This window comes from Entelurus aequoreus, linkage group LG16 (genome assembly GCF_033978785.1).
Source record: "Entelurus aequoreus isolate RoL-2023_Sb linkage group LG16, RoL_Eaeq_v1.1, whole genome shotgun sequence".
Classification (NCBI taxonomy): domain Eukaryota; kingdom Metazoa; phylum Chordata; class Actinopteri; order Syngnathiformes; family Syngnathidae; genus Entelurus; species Entelurus aequoreus.
The window spans coordinates 18,598,171-18,619,880 of NC_084746.1; the positions used below are offsets into that span (position 1 = coordinate 18,598,171).

The 21,710-nt window shown below is 40.6% G+C and overlaps 1 protein-coding gene across 3 annotated transcripts in view; it reads right to left on the reverse strand.

Annotated features, from left to right (window-relative positions):
• pkn2a (protein kinase N2a) overlaps positions 1 to 21,710 on the reverse strand; it is a 102,741-nt gene that overhangs the window by 7,684 nt on the left and 73,347 nt on the right. For all 3 annotated transcript variants that reach the window (XM_062022297.1, XM_062022296.1, XM_062022298.1), the window contains 14 exons: positions 17,083 to 17,268; positions 16,893 to 17,002; positions 16,656 to 16,799; positions 16,486 to 16,561; positions 16,229 to 16,385; positions 16,011 to 16,140; positions 13,484 to 13,620; positions 10,992 to 11,067; positions 10,827 to 10,918; positions 10,575 to 10,751; positions 10,437 to 10,499; positions 10,292 to 10,368; positions 7,582 to 7,724; positions 5,654 to 5,761 (listed from right to left, as the gene is read on the reverse strand). In XM_062022297.1, the coding sequence (XP_061878281.1) occupies positions 5,654 to 5,761; positions 7,582 to 7,724; positions 10,292 to 10,368; positions 10,437 to 10,499; positions 10,575 to 10,751; positions 10,827 to 10,918; positions 10,992 to 11,067; positions 13,484 to 13,620; positions 16,011 to 16,140; positions 16,229 to 16,385; positions 16,486 to 16,561; positions 16,656 to 16,799; positions 16,893 to 17,002; positions 17,083 to 17,268 (1,676 nt within the window). The remainder of the gene's footprint in view (positions 1 to 5,653; positions 5,762 to 7,581; positions 7,725 to 10,291; positions 10,369 to 10,436; positions 10,500 to 10,574; positions 10,752 to 10,826; positions 10,919 to 10,991; positions 11,068 to 13,483; positions 13,621 to 16,010; positions 16,141 to 16,228; positions 16,386 to 16,485; positions 16,562 to 16,655; positions 16,800 to 16,892; positions 17,003 to 17,082; positions 17,269 to 21,710) is intronic.

Consider the following 21,710-nt stretch of genomic DNA (forward strand, 5'->3'; position numbering starts at 1 on the left):
TACATAATGACATCATTACAAAGGAGGAGCCGTAAGAGGGCGGGACATAAGGTTTAAAATACAGTGGAAGGTTAGCGCCCTATAGGCGTCTGTGTAAATGTTGCAGACAGTCCCTTGAAGTGTGCACAAGGCTTAAGTGTACTTGGACACGAAACTGCAATGTCATCATCTAATCTTCAGAGGTTATGTTTGAATGGAGTTAGTGTCAAAAGATGATGCAACAATGTAGCTATAGGAGCCTAAAAGCTGTTTAAGTTAATTTACATTTTATGGAAGGTGCTTTATGTTTATTCAGCCAAAATGGGACTATTTACTTTATTTGCATGCTTAGAATAATTTTAAGGTACACTTTATTTGTAGAGATGTCTGATAATATCGGGCTGCCGATATTATCGGCCGATAATTGCTTTAAAAGGTAATATCGGAAATTACCGGTATCAAAAAGTAAAATGTATAACTTTTTAAAATGCTGCTGTACGGAGTGGTACACGGACGTAGGGAGAAGTACAGAGCGCCAATAAACCTTAGAGGCACTGCCTTTGCGTGCCGGCCCAATCACATAATATCTACGGCTTTTCACACACACAAGTGAATGCAATTCACACTTGGTCAACAGCCATACAGGTCACACTTGAGGGTGACCGTATAAACAACTTTAACACTGTTACAAATATGCGCCACACTGTGAACCCACACCAAACAAGAATGACAAACATTTCGGGAGAACATCCGCACTGTAACACAACATAAACACAACAGAACAAATACCCAGAACTCCTTGCAGCACTAACTCTTCCGGAACGCTACAATATAAACCCCCGCTACCTCCTATCCCCCCACCTCAACCCCGCCCACCTCAACCTCTTCATGCTCTCTCAGGGAGAGCATGTCCCAAATTCCAAGCTGCTGTTTTGAGGCATGTTAAAAAAAATAATGCACTTCGTGACTTCAATAATAAATATGGCAGTGCCATGTTGGCATTTTTTTCCATAACTTCAGTTGATTTATTTTGGAAAACCTTGTTACATTGTTTAATGCATCCAGCGGGGCATCACAACAAAATTACCGTATTTTTCGGACTATAAGTCGCAGTTTTTTTCATAGTTTGGTCAGGAGTGCGACTTATACTCAGGAGCGACTTATGTGTGAAATTATTAAAACATTACCGTAAAATATCAAATAATATTATTTAGCTCATTCACGTAAGAGACTAGACGTATAAGATTTCATGGGATTTAGCGATTAGGAGTGACAGATTGTTTGGTAAACGTATAGCATGTTCTATATGTTATAGTTATTTGAATGACTCTTACCAAAATATGTTACGTTAACATACCAGGCACGTTCTCAGTTGGTTATTTATGCCTCATATAACGTACACTTATTCAGCCTGTTGTTCACTATTCTTTATTTATTTTAAATTGCCTTTCAAATGTCTATTCTTGGTGTTGGGTTTTATCAAATAAATTTCCCCCAAAAATGCGATTTATACTCCGGTGCGACTTATGTGTTTTTTTCCTTCTTTATTATACATTTTCGGCCGGTGCGACTTATACTCCAAAAAATACAGTAGGCATAATAATGTGTTAATTCCACAACTGTATATATGTCGGTATCGGTTGATATCGGAATCGGTATTCAAGATTTGGACAGTATCGGAATATCGGATATCGGCAAAAAAGCCATTATCGGACATCTCTATTTATTTGTAATTATTACATTTGTCTAAATAATTTGATGACGTAACTGTTTAATTGCATATATGGCGGGAGGATCTGTGTGGTAATATGGTTTGGACACAAGGTATTATGGGTAATGGCAGTCAGGTATGGTGGAATCGAGCCACACAGTTTTTTGACCTTACTCTTACTTTTTCTAACTCTTTTTTACTGTAACAAACTCGCTTTATTTTGCCATTCATTTGTTCCCACATCATTATTGTTTTACGTTTTTGAAGGATTAAGTTGACAAGTAAACGATACAAAACGAATAGGAGCGTCTGGAGTTTTGTTTGTTGTTGCCGCAGCGAGCGGGAGCAGGAGAAAGTAGAGGAGCGTCAAGCTAAGGCTTCATTAGGAATCTACGGTTGCCTTCATGCACGTGAGGACAGAATTATTAGCAACCCATGAAAATGTCGTCTTTGAACAACTACTGAACAAGTGCTGTTCAAGAGAGAAATGCTTTTTCAACACAAATTATTTTACAGCATCCTACTTTCACTTTGGATGCGTCCAATATTTTTATTTACACACAGGAACAAAGTTGTTTCACAATAACTAGAAATGAGCAGAGCCGAAATAATGAGGTCCCTTAAAGGGGAACTACCCTTTTTTTGGAATGTTGCCTATCCTTCACAACCATTATGAAAGACATGACAATGGATGTTATTTTTTTAATACATTGTAAATATTAAATAAACGTAAATAAAAGTCAGCTTACAGCGGAGCCAATGGGAGCTCCACTATTCTGCCCATAAAACCCAATAAATAACCATTCAAAAAGTGCCAAGAATACTTGAATATTGTTATTATAAAGACAAACTATTTATAGCAGCGACATGATCACTTCCTGTGTGCCTATGTTTACATCATCGAGTGGTCTGCCGCTTCCGTGCTAAATCATAAATAATGCCTCTCACCTGAAAATAAGATGGTTGACGATAGATTCCAACAAGTCGGGACACTTTGACAACCACTTAGGACCCAAAACTTTCAAGAACAACATGAAAAGCGCTTGTTGTGCGTCGCTACAGCCTCAGCCTGTCGCCATCTGCTGCCAGACACAACAGGAGCAGCTGATTGTTTGCACCTGCGCTGATTGGAGTAGCGGCAGCCAATCCAGAGGGCGTCTAAAGTCAACTGACACGTCATCATTAAACAGTGTCGTGTGATGTGGGTTACACTGGACTTGCTATTGCGACATCCAGTGGACACATTTACGAAGAACAGTTTTTTTCGTTAAAAAACAGCTCATTTTTATAATTAGCAAACTCATCCTGCGAGCCGGATCAAACCTGTTTGCTGGGCTGATTCGGCCCACGGGCCATACGTTTGACACCCCTGGCCTAAACAAAGCGGCGACTTGAATCCCATGGAGAATCTTTGGGGAGGAATTGAAGACCAAGGTCCATGGCAGAAGACTCGAGAGGTTTGCCAAAGAATATTGGGCTGGGATTGCTCAGGAAATGTGAGAGAAGATGGCAGGCTGTCATCCAGCAAGAAGAACACACCATTGCCTATTAGCATCATGGCAGCAAATCATTTGACCCTCGTAGTCTTTGCTTTTGGCTAAATAACTTTGTTTGTGCAAAATTAAATTATGGAAGCAACAAAATAAAAGCTCTATGTTTGGAAGAACTGTGTAGAAACATTATTGGCTTTCTTTAACAGTATTTGGAAGATACTTTTACAAGAATGAACATTTCATGGGGGCTAACAATCTGTTAAAGAGGTTCATTTAGCCTACTAATGTGTATTTATAAATAGTTGATTTATATAGGCTAGTAAGGTAAAGTTTTGTACCTGACAAGTTTCGGCTACCTTGCTTCTGCAGCCTTCCTCAGGAAGGCTGCAGAAGCAAGGTAGCCGAAACTTGTCAGGTACAAAACTTTACCTTACTAGCCTATATAAATCAACTATTTATAAAGGCTAACAATCCTGTTCTCAAGTGTAATCAATTCACTATCAGAAGGCAAGCTTTAATTACAGACACAATTAAGGAGCACTTAATTGAATTCATTTTTGTACATGAAGGATGCTAAAATGTAGATCAACGTAGGCTAACGACATACCCTCCTCATGATGGAGATAGAAAGTTGCTCAAATGTAGAAGGATGCTAAAATGTAGATCAATGTAGGCTAATGACATACCCTCCTCATGATGGAGAAAGAAGAATTCTAAAATGTATATCGCGTAGTCCAACGACATACCCACCTCATGATGGAGATAGAAGGATGCTAAAATGTAGATCAATGTAGGGTAACGACACACCCTCCTCATGATGGAGATAGAAGGATGCTAAAATGTAGATCGATGTAAGCTAACGACATACCTTCCTCATGATGGAGATAGAAGGCTGCTAAAATTTAGAAGGATGCTAAAATGTAGATCAATGTAGGCTAACGACATACCCTCCTCATGATGGAGATAGAAGGATGCTAAAATGTAGTTCATTGTAGGGTAAAGACACCCTCCTCATGATGGAGATAGAAGGATGCTAAAATATATATCAATGTAGGTTAACGACACACCCTCCTCCTGATGGAGATAGAAGGATGCTAAAATGTAGATCGATGTAAGCTAACGACATACCTTCCTCATGATGGAGATAGAAGGCTGCTAAAATGTAGATCGATGTAAGCTAACGACATACCTTCCTCATGATGGAGATAGAAGGCTGCTAAAATTTAGAAGGATGCTAAAATGTAGATCAATGTAGGCTAACGACATACCCTCCTCATGATGGAGATAGAAGGATGCTAAAATGTAGATCGATGTAAGCTAACGACATACCTTCCTCATGATGGAGATAGAAGGATGCTAAAATGTAGTTCATTGTAGGGTAAAGACACCCTCCTCATGATGGAGATAGAAGGATGCTAAAATATATATCAATGTAGGTTAACGACACACCCTCCTCATGATGGAGATAGAAGGATGCTAAAATGTAGATTGATGTAAGCTAACGACATACCTTCCTCATGATGGAGATAGAAGGCTGCTAAAATGTAGATCGATGTAAGCTAACGACATACCTTCCTCATGATGGAGATAGAAGGCTGCTAAAATTTAGAAGGATGCTAAAATGTAGATCAATGTAGGCTAACGACATACCCTCCTCATGATGGAGATAGAAGGATGCTAAAATGTAGATCGATGTAAGCTAACGACATACCTTCCTCATGATGGAGATAGAAGGATGCTAAAATGTAGATCGATGTAAGCTAACGACATACCTTCCTCATGATGGAGATAGAAGGCTGCTAAAATTTAGAAGGATGCTAAAATGTAGATCAATGTAGGCTAACGACATACCCTCCTCATGATGGAGATAGAAGGATGCTAAAATGTAGAAGGATGCTAAAATGTAGATCAATGTAGGGTAACGACACACCCTCCTCATGATGGAGATAGAAGGATGCTAAAATGTAGATCGATGTAAGCTAACGACATACCTTCCTCATGATGGAGATAGAAGGCTGCTAAAATTTAGAAGGATGCTAAAATGTAGATCAATGTAGGCTAACGACATACCCTCCTCATGATGTAGATAGAAGGATGCTAAAATGTAGTTCATTGTAGGGTAAAGACACCCTCCTCATGATGGAGATAGAAGGATGCTAAAATATATATCAATGTAGGTTAACGACACACCCTCCTCATGATGGAAATAGAAGGATGCTAAAATGTATATCGATGTAGGCTAACGACATACTATCCTCATGATGGAAATAGAAGGATGTTAAAATGTAGAAGGATGCTCAAATGTACATCAATGTAGGCTAACGACATACCCTCCTAATGATGGAGATAGAAGGATGCTAAAATGTAGATCAATGTAAGCTAACGACACACCCTGCTCATGATGGAGATAGAAGGATGCTAAAATGTAGAAGGATGCTTAAATGTAGATTGATATAGGCTAACGACATACCCTCCTCATGATGGAGATAGCTTCAGTGGAGACAAATTTTGGGTAGCGGACTTCATCGTTGACGATGCTGTCAAACACCTCCTCTTCATCGTCACCGGGGAAGGGGGACTGAAAGAAAGAGAGGCGTATGTGTTTACCAGGCATGGGATGTGAACTTGATGAAAAAGACTGAAAATAAATTTTATAGCCAATTTATGTCTCTTCTAACTGCTCCAAATTCGATTTACTCTCTATTCTATGCTACTGCTGTCACATATACTGTAATATTGTACATGGTAATTGTTATATATTGTATATATGACATAGACATAATATAATATATCAGTATATATAATATACTGTACATATATTATGTATATATTACGTATATATGTTATATTTTATATCGCTATATTTAGTCTATTTATACCTGCAATGTGCTTTCCATCCTTACACTTTCCATCATTGTAACTGAGCTACTGTGTGGAACAATTTCCCTTTCAAGTTTGTCTAAGTCTAAGTCTAAGTCTAAAAATGCAAAAATCATAAAGAGTACAAACAATGTTTATTCTATTAGCTAACTTCCTTTATCTGAATAGCCAATGGTGATTTACAGCATGAAATAACAAATATCTTGCAGTCATGTTGTTTATGTTTCAAAATTATTAAACTAGTCAATGTCAAAATATAAACAGTAGAAATAATGAATAAAATGTCAGCTACTGTCTTGTTTTAAAACACCAATAAAAATGAAATGTAGCATTTAGACAGGCTATACTGTAGCAAAAGTCATCACATGTCTGCCACAATCATGTGTTCTTAAATGTGTGTTCCACGTCTTCCATGTATAGAGCAGTTTAGATTTGGGCTTACATGGTAAACAACTAAAATTAATGATTTGGCCATTGTATTATCCAGACGCATACATTTGTCCAAATGTGGCCAAGTAGACGCATTGTGGGTTTCCTGGACGTCGTCTTAGACTTGGACTTCCTTTTATTGTCATTCAAATTTGAACTTTGCAGTACAGATAACAACGAAATTTTGTTGCATTAGCTCATGGTAGTGCAGGATAAAAGAGCAATAAAGGTGCAGATATAAATAAATAGATTACTATACAGATAAATATATTGCACTTTTGCATATGCATCCACGTTTATGGATGTATGTTATATTGTCTTTATATTCCAGCGAGTTAATCCATTTTTAGGGGGAATTGAGGGGATTATTTTAATGTGTTCAAAAGTCTTACAGCCTGAGGGAAGAAGCTGTTACAGAACTTGGAGGTTCTGCTACGGAGGCTGTGGAACCTCTTTCTAGAGTCCAGCATCGTTAAAAGAAAAATATAAGGAAAAGAATCCCTCTGCCATCTTCCACTAGTTTTTTGAAATATATAAATCACCCGCTTGAAAATTCCCTCTGCTCTTCTCCGACTCTCTCTTTGTCATTTGGGATGTCTGTTGTGATTTCCCTTCCTGGTTCGATGACCCGCCCTATCTTGCATCTGATTGGCCTGTCCCTAATGTTTTGCCCTAATCTTACCCAATTGTGACTCATCATAGTAAACCAACCAACCAATCATGGATGTTCTTATACATAAACCAACCAATCATTGTTGATGTTCCCCGTATGTTTTGTCCCCTGCCCGTGGAGTTGCTTCACTATCTTCGATTTTTAAGTTAATAATTTTTAAATGAAAACTGCAGTTTTTACCACTGGATTATCAAAAACCGTCCTCATTACAGGAAAACTGTAATTGTTGGCAGGTATGGCAAAGAGACGATCAAGATTTTAACAAACATTTTAGGTCGGAAAAAAACGAAGAAAAACTGAAAATATTTTTTTATATTTTTACAAAGATAAAAAGACGGATTTCCGACTATGGACGGAAAAATCACATGCCTGGTTTATGCGTGTGTGTGTGTGGTTAGCTACAAACATACACTCACCTCCCCCACCAGCATCTCAAAGATGAGCACGCCAAGCCCCCACCAGTCCACAGCACGAGTGTACGACGTTTCAGTCAAGACCTCAGGCGCCAAAAACTCTGGCGTTCCGCAGAAAGTGCTGGTTCTGTCCCTGAAACCCATTCCTGAAAGCAAAAGGTTTCTCGTCATACTAATGTTTAATTCCTTACATATTAGTACCTTACAACGGCATTCTTTTTGTATCGTTTCACTTTCACAAACTCCTCAGTAAATTCACCAAAACGTCACCGTGGAGTTATTGAGTCTATTTAGCTGATTGGACAGCTAGCGGGTCCATGACGATGACTTCTGTTTTGTTTGATCAGCAGTTTTACTGCCGTGTTACAGACAGCGTTTGGAAACAATTAAGGTATGTAAATAAACATTTATAAAATAATTATGTGTAATTAACTAATTTTACTCGTATATTGCTGATAATTTATGGAAAGATATTTTTTTCTCCTAAAATGAATGAGTGGAGCTTATATAGCGGTGCGCTGTATAGTCCGGGATATACGGTACTGATACTATACTTTGTATTGCTACTCTCGATATTTGTATCGCCCACCTTTGTTTACAATCAAGCGCTCTAGCTTGCAGTTAACGATTAGCATATCCTACTTGGTATGTAGCATGTTTAGCTATTCCTTGCCCTCTAGTGTTAAGAAAAGTATTTCATTTGCTGGCACAGAGGCGAGGATTGCTGAAGTGGCTTTGCACTGTGGAGGTGAGGACGCTACAAGGGGTTGAGGGGTTTGTTCTCTTGTTGCTGTCAAACTTTCAGGACACACAAGAATGTGTCATCAACATGCACTATTGCGACATGACGATAGTGCTAAAAGCAACAGATCAACACAAAAAACAACAAATAAAGCATAAAAGTCAGGAAAGTTGCTGTGATATAATGTAAATGAACTATCTGTTTCTCAGCTGTGGTCTGTATGGGCTCAGTTGTAATATACGTTTCCACCACTTGTGGCAGTAATGACTCTCCAAACAAGTAGTGAAACTGAATTTTCATTCATTGACAGAAGTTATGAAACATATTCATTATTAATTTAGTTGAGTTATTTTGGCACAACATAATTGTATGTACATTTATTTTTCCTCAGTCCTTTATGCAGTATATTTGGTTAGAACATAATTTTCTAATCAGGCTGGCCTAAGCCTAAGGCAGTGGTTCTTAACCTTGTTGGAGGTACTGAACTCCACCAGTTTCATATGCGCATTCACCTAACCCTTCTTTAGTGAAAAAAATAAATATATATATATTTTAATTTAATCTTAATTTATAAATATGAATCATGAAATGATGTTATTATATTAAAGAAATACTAATAAAGATATATTTTATAAACAAAAAGTTACAGGAATGTACACATGATCCCATGTTTACATCTCATTGTGCAACATGTGAATGTTTTAGTGGGAACTAAATGCGTTATCGGAAAGAGGTACAAATTATTTCCAAAGCAGTACCCCCACCCAGACATACAATACTACTTGTGGGGCGGTATAGCTCGGTTGGTAGAGTGGCCGTGCCAGCAACTTGAGGGTTCCAGGTTCGATCCCCGCTTCTGCCATCGTAGTCACTGCCGTTGTGTCCTTGGGCAAGACACTTTACCCACCTGCTCCCGGTGACACCCACACTGGCTTAAATGTAACTTAGATATTGAGTTTCACTATGTAAAAGCGCTTTGAGTCACTAGAGAAAAGCGCTATATAAATATAATTCCCTTCACTAGTACACAGCTCAAGAAAAACAATATTTTTTGTTATTGTCATTGTAAGTGGCCAAAACACTTATTTTTTAAAATAATCCCATGGAAATGACTGCTGTCATTTGATTATAAAAATAAAACATCCATCCATCCATTTCCTACCGCTTGTCCCTTTTGGGGTCATTAACTTGGTATTTAGTCAGGCTTGGGACAGGTGTGCTGCTGGTGTGGCCACAGTGTGCACATCTAAGTTAAAGTACCAATGATTGTCACACACTAGGTGTGGTGAAATTTGTCCTCTGCATTTGACCCATCCCCTTGTTCACCCCCTGGGAGGTGAGGGGAGCAATGGGCAGCAGCGGTGCAGCGCCCGGGAATCATTTTTGGTGATTTAACCCCCAATTCCAACCCTTGATGCTGAGTGCCAAGCAGGGAGGTAATGGGTCTCATTTTTAAAGTCTTTGGTATGACTCGGCAAGGGTTTGAACTCACAACCTACCGATCTCAGGGCGGACACTATAACCACTAAGTAGGTCCACGCATATGGAAAATAAGAGGGAACATTGTTTGGGGATATCCATAATACGCCGATAGGGAGAAGTTTTTATTTACACGATGAGTCGGGTGTGTCCTGACCTCCGCGGCAGAGGCTCCGCCGAACCCCTGAGGCCGACTCGCCCAACCCTTAGGATTTGATCGAACCCAGGTTAAGAACCACTAGCCTAAGGTCTATGTGTTAAATAATAAAATAATCTTTGTGATTAAAACAGGGTTTCATAGTAGTTTTTAAGGTTGTAAATTGTAAGTAGGTTGGATATAATTATTGAATGCGATTAAAGTCAAGAGTAAGATTCAGTGTTATACGTGAGCGGGGAACCTCTGTAGTGGAAAAGTTGGGCCCCGAGGTGAAAAAGGTGAAGAACCCCTGACTTAAGTAATGCATGGTGTTCTTTAAAGCAAGTATCCATCACCTTCTTTACAAAGGCCAAAGTCAGCAATTTTCACGTAACCCTCCGTGTCCAGCAGCAGATTGTCCAGCTTCAAGTCTCTGCAAACAACAGAAGAGATCTTTCTTGTGAACACCTTTATCAAGCAAATGTCCTCCAAAGGCCTCACCTGTACACGATCTTGTGGTCGTGCAGGTATTGTAATCCCAACACCACACAGGCAGCGTAAAACCTGAAAGAACACAAAGGGTCGCTTCATAAATCCGCTCGAACGCTTGGGTGCGACACTTCTATGGTGGACACTCACACGGCTCGGGGTTCGGAGAAGACATCGGCGTGGATGTGCATCATCAAGTCGCCTCCAGCGGCGTACTCCATGACAAAACACACATGCTCCTGCGTCTGGAAGCAAGCAAACAGGTTGACCAAGAAGGGGTGGCGCACGCTGTTGACGGTTTCAAAGATCCTCTTCTCGCACATCAGGCTGGTAGAAGACAATCAGCAGATCTTGTGAAGAACTTTGTATACTCCACATGGTTTTGTTAGCTTCAATAATTACCTGTCCACCTCATCACGAGCAACAATGTCACCTTTCTTCAGAGCCTTGATGGCAAACATCTCTCCTGTGCTTTTATACTCGGCCAACAACACCTGCGACACACAACGGCCTCAGACAAACACCAACTACAGCCATTGTTCCTCTCAGACATCTCAAGAAACCCACCTTTCCAAAATGGCCTCTCCCAAGGACCGCATTACATTTGAAGTCTTTCATACTGAAATGAAACTGCTCTTCTTCCCTGAAAATAAAACATTTCCAACATAAACTGGTAGTTTGTCATCGTTCCTCTCAAGTCACGTAAAAAACACTTGGGAAGGGACCATCAGGGGGTGCTGTTTCTACAACAAGGTCTTTATTAGCAGATGTAGGGCTGGGCGATATGGCCTTTTATTAATATCTCGATATTTTTAGGCCATGTCCCAATACACGATATACTGTATATCTCGATATTTTGCCTTAGCCTTGAATGAACACTTGATGCATATAATCACACCACTATGATGATTTTATGTGTCTACATTAAAACATTCTTGTTCATACTACATTAATATATGCTCATTTTAAACTTTCATGCAGAGAGGGAAATCACAACTAAGTCAATTGACCAAAACTGTATTTATTAAACAGTTATTAAGCAGTGGCACAAACATTCATGTCATTTCCAATACAGAAAGTGCAGGATTGTCAGAGACATTTTAAAACAAGCTATTAGTGCACTTTTGTGCATGATGTCACTAAGATGACATATCAATACACTAAATTAAAGTGCACTTTTTGTACAGAGCGCCACTACAATGTTTTAAAACAAATAAAGTGCACTTTTGTGCATGATGTAACAAGAGATATTTCAATAACTGTCAAATAAAAATGAGCTACATAATAGGAAATCAAATAGTGTATGTTTTTTGCTATGTGGTAGGGTACTGCGGACGTTATCTCCTTCTGTTGTTGACTATTTGTTTCATACGGTGTTGATGTGGAAACGGTTGCTTCGGCATTTTGTTGGTGTGGCACTGGCCGGAGACGTTGACATGCGGAGTTTCAAGCGCTCTTCATTCTCTAGCGGGTGACTTTTCAAATTATGCAACAAATTAGCAGTAATGCTACTTTTTGTAGCAACGCTTTTGCCGCATACTTGACATATTACTGATGTCTGTTCAACATCTTCTGCTTGAAGCCAAACCACCGCCAGACAATGGACCCCCTGCTGTTTTTCCTGGGAATTAATTCTTCTTCCTTCATTTGTTACCAGATTCGCACCTTCTCTCTCTCGTATTACCACTCGCACAGCACCGCTAGCATCACAGCTAACGTTACCCATGCCGCTACCTCTCTGCTCGGCGAGGGCGTATGACGTTGCACGCGCGACAGTATGTGACGTATGTAAAAAGGCGCGCTTGTTTTATGTCTCTGTGAGGAGAGACAAGAAAGTGAGAAGAGCCTGTAGTGTAATGCCTGCAGCTAAAAGCAATTGCGCGAGAACGTATACTCGAATATCACGATATAGTAATTTTCTATATCGCACAGAGACAAACCCGCGATATATCGAGTATGTTCGATATATTGCCCAGCCCTAAGCAGATGCATAGGTTCCAGCACCCCCCGCGACCCCAAAGGGGACTAGCGGTAGAAAAAGGATGGATGGATCTCAAGTCCTAGACCAAGGGTGTCCAAAGGTCAGTCAGGGACCATTTGCGGCTCGCAGTTAATATTCAGTGGCCCGTGGCACAGCTATTAGCGTTCAAATATTAGCATACTAGCTTTTTTGGCAAATTTTGCAGGTATACACCTTAGCGTCAAATATTCTAATATTTGACAAATGATACCTGTTAGAGTGCTAAAGTTAGTATGCTAGCTTTTTTTTAAAAGCTATTTTGTAGGTATACCTCAATCATATTTTGGTACTTGATGCATGGTAACCGCAGGCTAGCATTATAAACAATTTTTTCAGGTACACATTCAGAGTAATATTGCACGGGGGAAGCATGGCTCAGTTGGTAGAGCGGCAGAGCCAGCAACTTGAGGGTTCCGGGTTCGATTTTCAGCTTCTGCCATCCTAGTCAGTGCCGGTGTGTCTTGGGCAAGACACTTTACCCTCCTTGCTCCTAGTGCCACCCACACTGGTTTAAATGTAGCTTAAAGATGGAGATAATGGGTTTCACTATGTTAAGCGCTTTGAACCTCTAGATAAAAAGCGCTATATAAATATAATTCACTTCACTAATATATCTTGGTACTTGACGCATGTTACAGTTAGCATTTTGACATGCTAACATTAGTATGCTAGATTTTTTTTAGCTATTTTAGCAGGCATTAATAGTTTGGTATTTCACTAATGCTAAAAGTAAGCATGCTTTTGTTAACATAGCACTATTAGCATGCTAGCTTTTTTAGCTCATTGTGCTCATATTTTTGGTTACTTGACGTTATCTGGCCAGCGTGCTCACTGTTAGCATTTCAGTTCGGCTTTGGCTCTTTAACATTTACACAACATTTCTACCAAAATTGCATTTTCTACTTCTTTGAAAAAAAAAGTATAAATTACACTGGTTTTGACAATCAAAACTACCAAAAAATGGCCCATACATCCTTTATCAGCCTGTCCTAGCTAGAGCATGAATAGTTTTCAAAGCCACCTGACAGTGGAGGTGTACCTTATCTCAGCATCTTTCTGGAAGGCCGTGAGCTCCAGGTCTGGATGTTGCACCTCCGTTTCTACCACCAAGTCCAGATCTGGTTTCAATGCAAGGCTGTTTCTCTGGTTCAGGAAGTCGAAGGAGGCGAGTGCATCCTGGAGAGAGGGGATGGAAGTCAGAAGACAATGTGTCAATGAGAGGATGAGAGGAAAGAGAAGAAGTACATTGGCTCTTTCTTGAATTCGATAGTTTCTCTCTCTTTTTTTTTTTTTTTTTTTTTTTTAAGAGAGAAGTGCTGGTTCTCACAACTTTTTTTGGCCCTCTACTCAGGGTTACTTATTTTGCAGTCAAACATGAAAACAGTCGCTAAGGCTCTGTTTAGGCACCAAATGTTGTCGAATGATATGCAAGCAAACAGACTAGTTTGTTTCGTGTAATGTCTGGCTGAAGGAATCAATAAAGTACTATCTATCTATCTATCTATCTATCTATAATAACCAGGAAAGTATACAAAAACTGAGGCAAAACCAAACCATGCAAAAAAGTGAGGCGTACAAAAAGTGAGGTACCACGAGAAGACTGGTTCCATGTATATCAATCATTCAAATGTGTCGTGCAGTTGTTTTTCAGTTGTCCAAAAAAGTACCGTATTTTAAGACTATAAGCTGCTACATGTTTCCAACGCTTTGCACCCTGCTGCTTATAAAACTGTGCGGCTAATTTATGGATATTTTTTCACTAACAACCATAACGTTTTGTATTTAACAAAAAGTTTTGATATAACACAGACACTGAAAAGGTGTGTTATTGTTTGTGCTATGGCACCGTCTGCAGGAGCTGCGGGTTGAAAATGTACTTCCTGTTTCATGCCTTGAACCAGAAGTTTAAGTCCCTTTTCGTCTAATATTCGTCCATAGCGTTTTTGCTTGAAAGGATTCTTTATTCATCACACCAAGCAACGTTTGCAAGTTTTACAATATAACTAAAACAATTCTTACTTACTAAAGCATCCCAGGTGTGATGTCTGTAGGAGTGTTTTCATGTATGTCGGATTGTAATGAAGCTAGCGTCGTTAGCATTAGCTAACGTGCAACACGTTTACAAATGTCTGTGTTAGTATTATTAACTTACATTCTTTTTGTATTGTTTCAGTTTCACAAATTCCTCAGTAAATTCTCCAAAACGTCACCGTGGAGTTTTTGAGTCTGTTTAGCTCAGGGGTCGGCAACCCTCGGCTCTAGAGCCGCATGCGGCTCTTTAGCGCCGCCCTAGTGGCTCTCTGGAGCTTTTTCAAAAATGTATGAAAAATGGAAAAAGATGACGGGAAATTTTTTTTTGTTTGTTTTAATATGGTTTCTGTAGGAAGACAAACATGACACAAACCTCCCTAATTGTTAGAAATCACACTGTTTATATTAAACATGCTTCACTGATTCGAGTATTTGGCGGGCGCCGTTTTGTTCTACTAATTTTGGCTGTCCTTGAACTCACCGTAGTTTGTTTACATGTACAACTTTCTAAGATGTGTTTTACGCAACTTCTTTTTCTGTCTCATTTTGTCCACCAAACTTTTAACATTGTGCGTGAAGGCACAAAGGTGAGTTTTGGTGATGTTATTGACTTGTGTGGAGTGCTAATCAGGCATATTTGGTCAGTGCATGACTGCAAGCTAATCGATGCTAACATGCTATTTAGGCTAGCTATATGTACATATTGCATCATTATGCCTCATTTGTAGGTATATTTGAGGTCATTTAGTTTCCTTTAAGTCCTCTTAATTCAATTTATATCTCATGACACACTATCTGTATGTAATATGGCTTTAATTTTTTGCGGCTCCAGACAGATTAGTTTTTGTATTTTTGGTCCAATATGGGTCTTTCAACATTTTGGGTTGCCGACCCCTGGTTTAGCTGATTTGAGAGCTAGCTCGCACAGCTAGTGGGTCTATGACGATGACTTTGGTTTTGTGTGATCAGCTGTTTTACTGCCGTGTTACAGACACCGTTTGGAAACATTTAAGTAGGGCTGCAACAACTAATCGATTATAAAAATAGTTGGCGATTAATTTAGTCATTGATTCGTTGGATATATGCTATGCGCAGAGGCTACTTTTTATTTTTATTTTTTATTATTATTATTATTATTTTTATAAACCTTTATTTATAAACTGCAACATTTACAAACAGCTGAGAAACAATAATCAAAATAAGTATGGTGCCAGTATGCTGGTTTTTTTCAATAAAATACTGGAAAGGATAGAAATGTAGTTTGTCTCTTTTATCCGATTACTAATCGATTACGAAGCAATAATCGGCAGATTAATCGATTATCAAATTAGTTGTTAGTTGCAGCCCTACATTATGTAAATTACAAAATCTTTCTTTTTAGATCTGCTGCTTATAGTCCGATGTAACAAATATATATATAAAAATATGTATTTCTTCTCAAATTTGGTGCGTGCGGCTGAAATATGGGTGCGCTTTATAGGTACCTTAGTGTTGGTTGTGATTTTTTGACATCCATAACACGCAGAATTCAATACCTGCACTTCCTCCTTGTCAGGCAGCTTGTTGTGTTGCTCTGGGGATTTGCGGATGCTTTCGGGTGCTGGGTAGAATTTGGGGCCCGGGGTTGGCTCTCTGTCAAAGTCGAGCTTGGTAACCAGTGGGTCACTGTGTACAGGAAAGGACAGACTTTAGACACAACAGTAAGAACCACGTCAGGTCTTGTGCGAGACTGGCACATTGTGCCTTCACTTGCCTGCTGGGTGTGGGTGAACCCGGGATGCTGCTGGACCCAGTCTCAGCGGTCTGTGGACTAAAGGAATTGGTGCTGACGGTGGGAATGGCTCTTCTCACCAGACGGCCCCAGGTGGCAATGTTGATGTTCATCTGAGGGGCTCGCAGGAAAGTCTTACCTTATGACCCATAAGGGAAGAAACACAAACCAACACAATCAAACAGGATATGATGAAAAGGATTAGTATTTATTTTAAAGGTAAAACTAAGTTGGCTCACCCTGCTGCTTTGAGAAAATCTTCTTCTGTCTTTGCAACTTTGGTCGTCTCTCAATAACAGGATTAAAAAATGTCACCTAAATAAAATGGTGACAAGCTCTACTTCATGATGGTGTCCAGCAAAGTGTATTAGGACTGTTAGCATGTCAACATGAATATGTGTGCGCCAACCTCGGCAAACAGCATCCCCTCTGGTTCCAGGTACAAACACATGCCGTGTCGTTGGTTGTCCAGGAAGTCCTCAAGGCGCAGGAACTTGACCGCGCAGAGTGACCGCCAATCCCGCCAGTACACGGAGATCTCCAGCTCACGGGACTAGGAAAGGACGATGACGAACTTGTGTGAGAGCTGGGGTGTCCATGTTGGACCTACAAGCCAGAGGCGTTCCAGTGTGTGTGTGTTCGTTACCCGGTCCAGCTCCAAAGTAAACTTCTGGTCCCAGGCCTGGTTACTGACAGGCTTCCAGCTGGTCTGACCTACGACTGTGTTGTCCAGCTTTAAAACCGCACTAATTTCGTCTGATGAAAGACAGATTGAGCCTTGCTGAATGTAACTCGTATCAGTATTTATTCTTCTACACTTGATATGATGGACTTACTGGAGAGCTCCTCGCTTTTTGTCATGTTTCGGGAGCTCACACTGCGGTTTCGGTTCGCTCGGCTAATGAAGGATGAACGCGTTTCGCTAGGGCTCCAGCCAGGCAGCGGGACAGATGCCGCTTTGGAGCGTCCGGGGACATTTTCCAGAAGGTCTTGACAGCCCATGAGCCTGACGTCCAGCGTGCCTGGAGGGGCGGTGGGAGAAATAATCACACAAATGTTGAATAAGTCAAACAGTCTTGTACACCTAGGCTATGTTCACACTGCAGGGTCCTATGTCCCATCGTTTTTTTTTTTCAAATACGATCTTTTTAGTGAAAAAAGATGTGATTTCTAATGTGAATGCAATCTGACCTGCATGGCGTCATGCCGTCACACGCACTGCAGTGTTTATGGAAGTAAACGTGGCTTCCATTCTCGTTGGCCTCAGTTCTGGCACATTTGTGGCAATTTCAAAGATTTTGTGCGATCAAAGTCTACATTTTCTGAACCAAAATTATTGCACGTAGAAGATTAAGAAAGAAGACAAGTATTTGGTCTCTGGTAGATGTACAGGATAATTGGCTTTTATGTCTGCTTAAAGAGCGTGTCTGTGGGCGAGCAGTAGTAGACAGGAGTGCTGGAACTTTCACCTGAGTTCCTAAAACATTTAATTTTCACCTGTTTTCTGCTCGTTGTCAACTATTAATTTTGTAACCATCTATTTTGGGGAATAATTATGACGCTTATTGCTTTTTAATGACGTCCTGGTCGGATGAATGCGACCTGAGCATATATATCGATTTATATCCACATACAAAAGAGGCCTGGGTCCAATATGAAACATTCGGAATTGCACTGTTCACACAGACTACTTTTACACTCAGTGTTGGCACTAGGAATTTTCAAATTGGGGTCCCACAGTAAATTTATGGGGTCCGAATTTTTTGTAACCATTTTGAAAACAAGTGATAAATGTATGCATTATCCTGTTATATCTCACATTCTATATTGTCTTTTGTAAAAAGGTTGTCATGAACGTTACTTCCATTTATCAATTTTCTACCGTTTGTCCCTCTCGGGGTTGCGGGGGGTGCTGGAGCCTATCTCAGTTGCATTCGGGCGGAAGGCTGGGTACACCCTGGACAAGTCGCCACCTCATCGCAGGGCCAACACGAATTGACAACGTTCACACTCACATTCACACACTAGGGACCATTTAGTGTTGCCAATCAGCCTATCACCAGGTGCATGTCTTTGGAAGTGGGAGGAAGCCGGAGTACCCAGAGGGAACCCACGCAGTAACAGGGAGAACATGCAAACTCCACACAGAAAGACCCCGAGCACGGGATCGAACTCATGACCTTCGTATGGTGAGGCACATGTTCCACCGTATTGCCCATAAACGTTACCTAATTAATTAAAAAAATAGAACAAAAAACCCGAAATGTTTATGCATATGTAAATGTATTCAGTTATAAACATTCATTCACTTTGTACTTTCCTTCACGGATCTAAACTTTACAGCTGCCGGTATTTTTTTCTACATTTTTATTTAATAAGTTGTAGGTGTATTTATTTCAGTATAAAAGTGTAAAAAGTTTTTTGTTTCGGTCATGAAATGATGATAATCGCGTGCCAGGGCATACATGCATAAGACAAATTGAATTGATTATTCTCACCTGTATTGTAGATCCTCAGTCGTTTAAAAACCGCCACATCTACACATTCATCGCAAATAATGCTAACCAACTTAGAATTTTGAAAGTTAGTTTTAATGTCATTTAATACAGTGGCACTCAATGCCTCTAGCATTTCATCTCTGGCTTCGTGATGGCCATAGGTATGCTGGCACCATTGGACTTGTGCAGCTCAATCAGGCTTGGGAACTTCAACAATGGGAGGTTCTCTTTGGCTAAGTAATACACAGTCCGAAGCTGGCTAATAACAGTCTTTACTTTCCCCCTCTGCTCTTTTCAGAGCGCCAAAAAAGCTGGTCGACTGCTTCTCAGCTGTTTCGGCCGACTTGTGAACTGATTTTTGTGAGAGTAGCATATGTGTGTGTGTGTGCTTCTTTAAAAGCCTACTGAAATGAAATGTTCTTATTTAAACGGGGATAGCAAATCCATTCTATGTGTCATACTTGATCATTTCGCGATATTGCCATATTTTTGCTGAAATGATTTAGTAGAGAACAACGACGATAAAGTTCGCAACTTTTGGTCGCTGATAAAAATCCTTGCCTGTACCGGAAGTACCGTGACGTCGCAGGTTGAAGGGCTCCTCACATTTGCACATTGTTTACACCAGCAGCGAGAGCGATTCGGACCGAGAAAGCGACGATTACCCCATTAATTTGAGCTAGGATGAAAGATTCGTGGGTGAGGAAAGTGAGAGTGAAGGATTAGAGTGCAGTGCAGGACGTATCTTTTTTCACTCTGACCGTAACTTAGGTACAAGGGCTCATTGGATTCCACACTCTCTCCTTTTTCTATTGTGGATCACGGATTTGTATTTCAAACCACCTCGGATACTATATCCTCTTGAAAATGAGAGTCGAGAACGCGAAATGGACATTCACAGTGACTTTTATCTCCACGACAATACATCGGCGAAGCACTTTAGCTACGGAGCTAACGTGATAGCATCGTGCTTAACTGCATATAGAAACAGAAGAAATAAGCCCCTGACTGGAAGGATAGACAGAAGATCAACACTACTACCAAACCCTGGACCTGTAACCACACGGTTAATGCTGTGCCGCCTGGCGAAGCTTAGCAATGCTGTTGCTAACGACGCCATTGAAGCTAACTTAGCTACGGGACCTCGACAGAGCTATGCTAAAAACATTAGCTCTCCACCTACGCCAGCCCTCATCTGCTCATCAACACCCGTGCTCACCTGCGCTCCAGCGATCGACGGCGCGACGAAAGACTTCACCACGATGATCTGTGCGGTCGGCGGCCCGGAGACGGAGGAAGTCAACCTCCGACCGCCATCAGACTCGGCAAGAAACATATATTTCCCAAAAGTTACGTATGTGACATGCACATAGCGGCACACACGTACGGGCAAGCGATCAAATGTTTGGAAGCCAAAGCTGTACTCATGGTAGCGCGTCTGCTATCCAACTCAAAGTCCTCCTGGTTGTGTTGCTGTAGCCAGCCGCTAATACACCGATCCCACCTACAGCTTTCTTCTTTGCAATCTCCATTGTTAATTGAACAAATTGCAAAAGATTCACCAACACAGATGTCCAGAATACTGTGGAATTATGTGGTAAAAACAGACGACTTAAGCTGGCCACCGTGCTATTCCAAAATGTCTGCTTCAACCCGTGACGTCACACGCAAACGTCATCATACCGAAACGTTTTCAGCCGGAAGTTTTCCGGGAAATTTAAAATTGCACTTTATAAGTTAACCCGGCAGTATTGGCATGTGTTGCAATGTTAAGATTTCATCATTGAAAAATATCAGACTGCGTGGTCGGTAGTAGTGGGTTTCAGTAGGCCTTTAAGAATGGCAGTATCTGGGGTGAGTGACGTGTGTAAGTGAGTGGGCGAGAGAGAGGAGAGAGAGCTTTAGCAGTTTGTGTGCAGGAGCGTTAGTAGCATAGTGGATGTCCGGTTGGCCTTGTGGAAAACATAAATAAAGAGTTGTAACGAATCAACGGCCTCGTCATTACGATCCAGGAGTGGAACTGTTGGGCAAAGTGGAGGGTGTCGCCCCCGACAATACATCGGCCCTGGAGGGAACATCTCCCCTGTGCTCCTTGATCACGGTCTGGGAGCCGACAAGGAGGAAAGGTGTAACATGATGTTTCTTGGTGCCTGGTGAGGCTGGATCTTTGAAAATCAGATCCAGCCACAAAACGTGTTCTTTTTCTTAGCCTGTTTACATGGCGTGCAAAACATCTTTCCATCTTCATAAGTGAGCCATTTGCTGAAAGGTGGCTCCTGAAGCCACTTTTCATTGAAGCTTTGCTTCTAGGGTTTATTGCTCGCCATGACAAAAACAATAACACACGGGAGTCCTAATACTGGAAATGCAGTATTTGTGATTGATAAAACTTTCAGCAAATCAAAATTTAAGAAATTGTACCAGAAAGTTTATTACTTTGAAGTTGACCAATAAAAACGCAAGAAGTGGGGACGGAAATTTAACCCGGCAATATAAACAAAACAAAACACCGGCGGAAAGCGATAATCGATAAAAAAACAAGCAAACCGGAGTTTTGACCCGGAGAAGGCAGGGTCGGTAAAAAATAAAATAAAATCTGCGTCCCGGGGATGTGCGGACTTCCGGAAATGCGCATCCTTTCTGATTTTAAAGCATAAAAAGACACAAAAAGTGCGGTAACGCAAACAGTGGACACTGCACGCCAAAGTGGCACAAATGTATTCCAGTGTTTTACACTCCAAGTCAAATGTGATTTTTATCAGACTCCAGTGTAAACATGCACAGGCACCAATGTGGCCACAATGCAGCCCCATTGTGGCCTCAATCTGGCCCCAATGTGGCCCCGACGTCACTTGTATGCGCCCTTTGATAAAGTGAAAACAAAGGAAGTTGAGCGGGAGGAAGTCGCTACTACTACAAAATAAAATAAAAGTATTCACACCTTAAAAATTAGCGTTTTTTAGGGG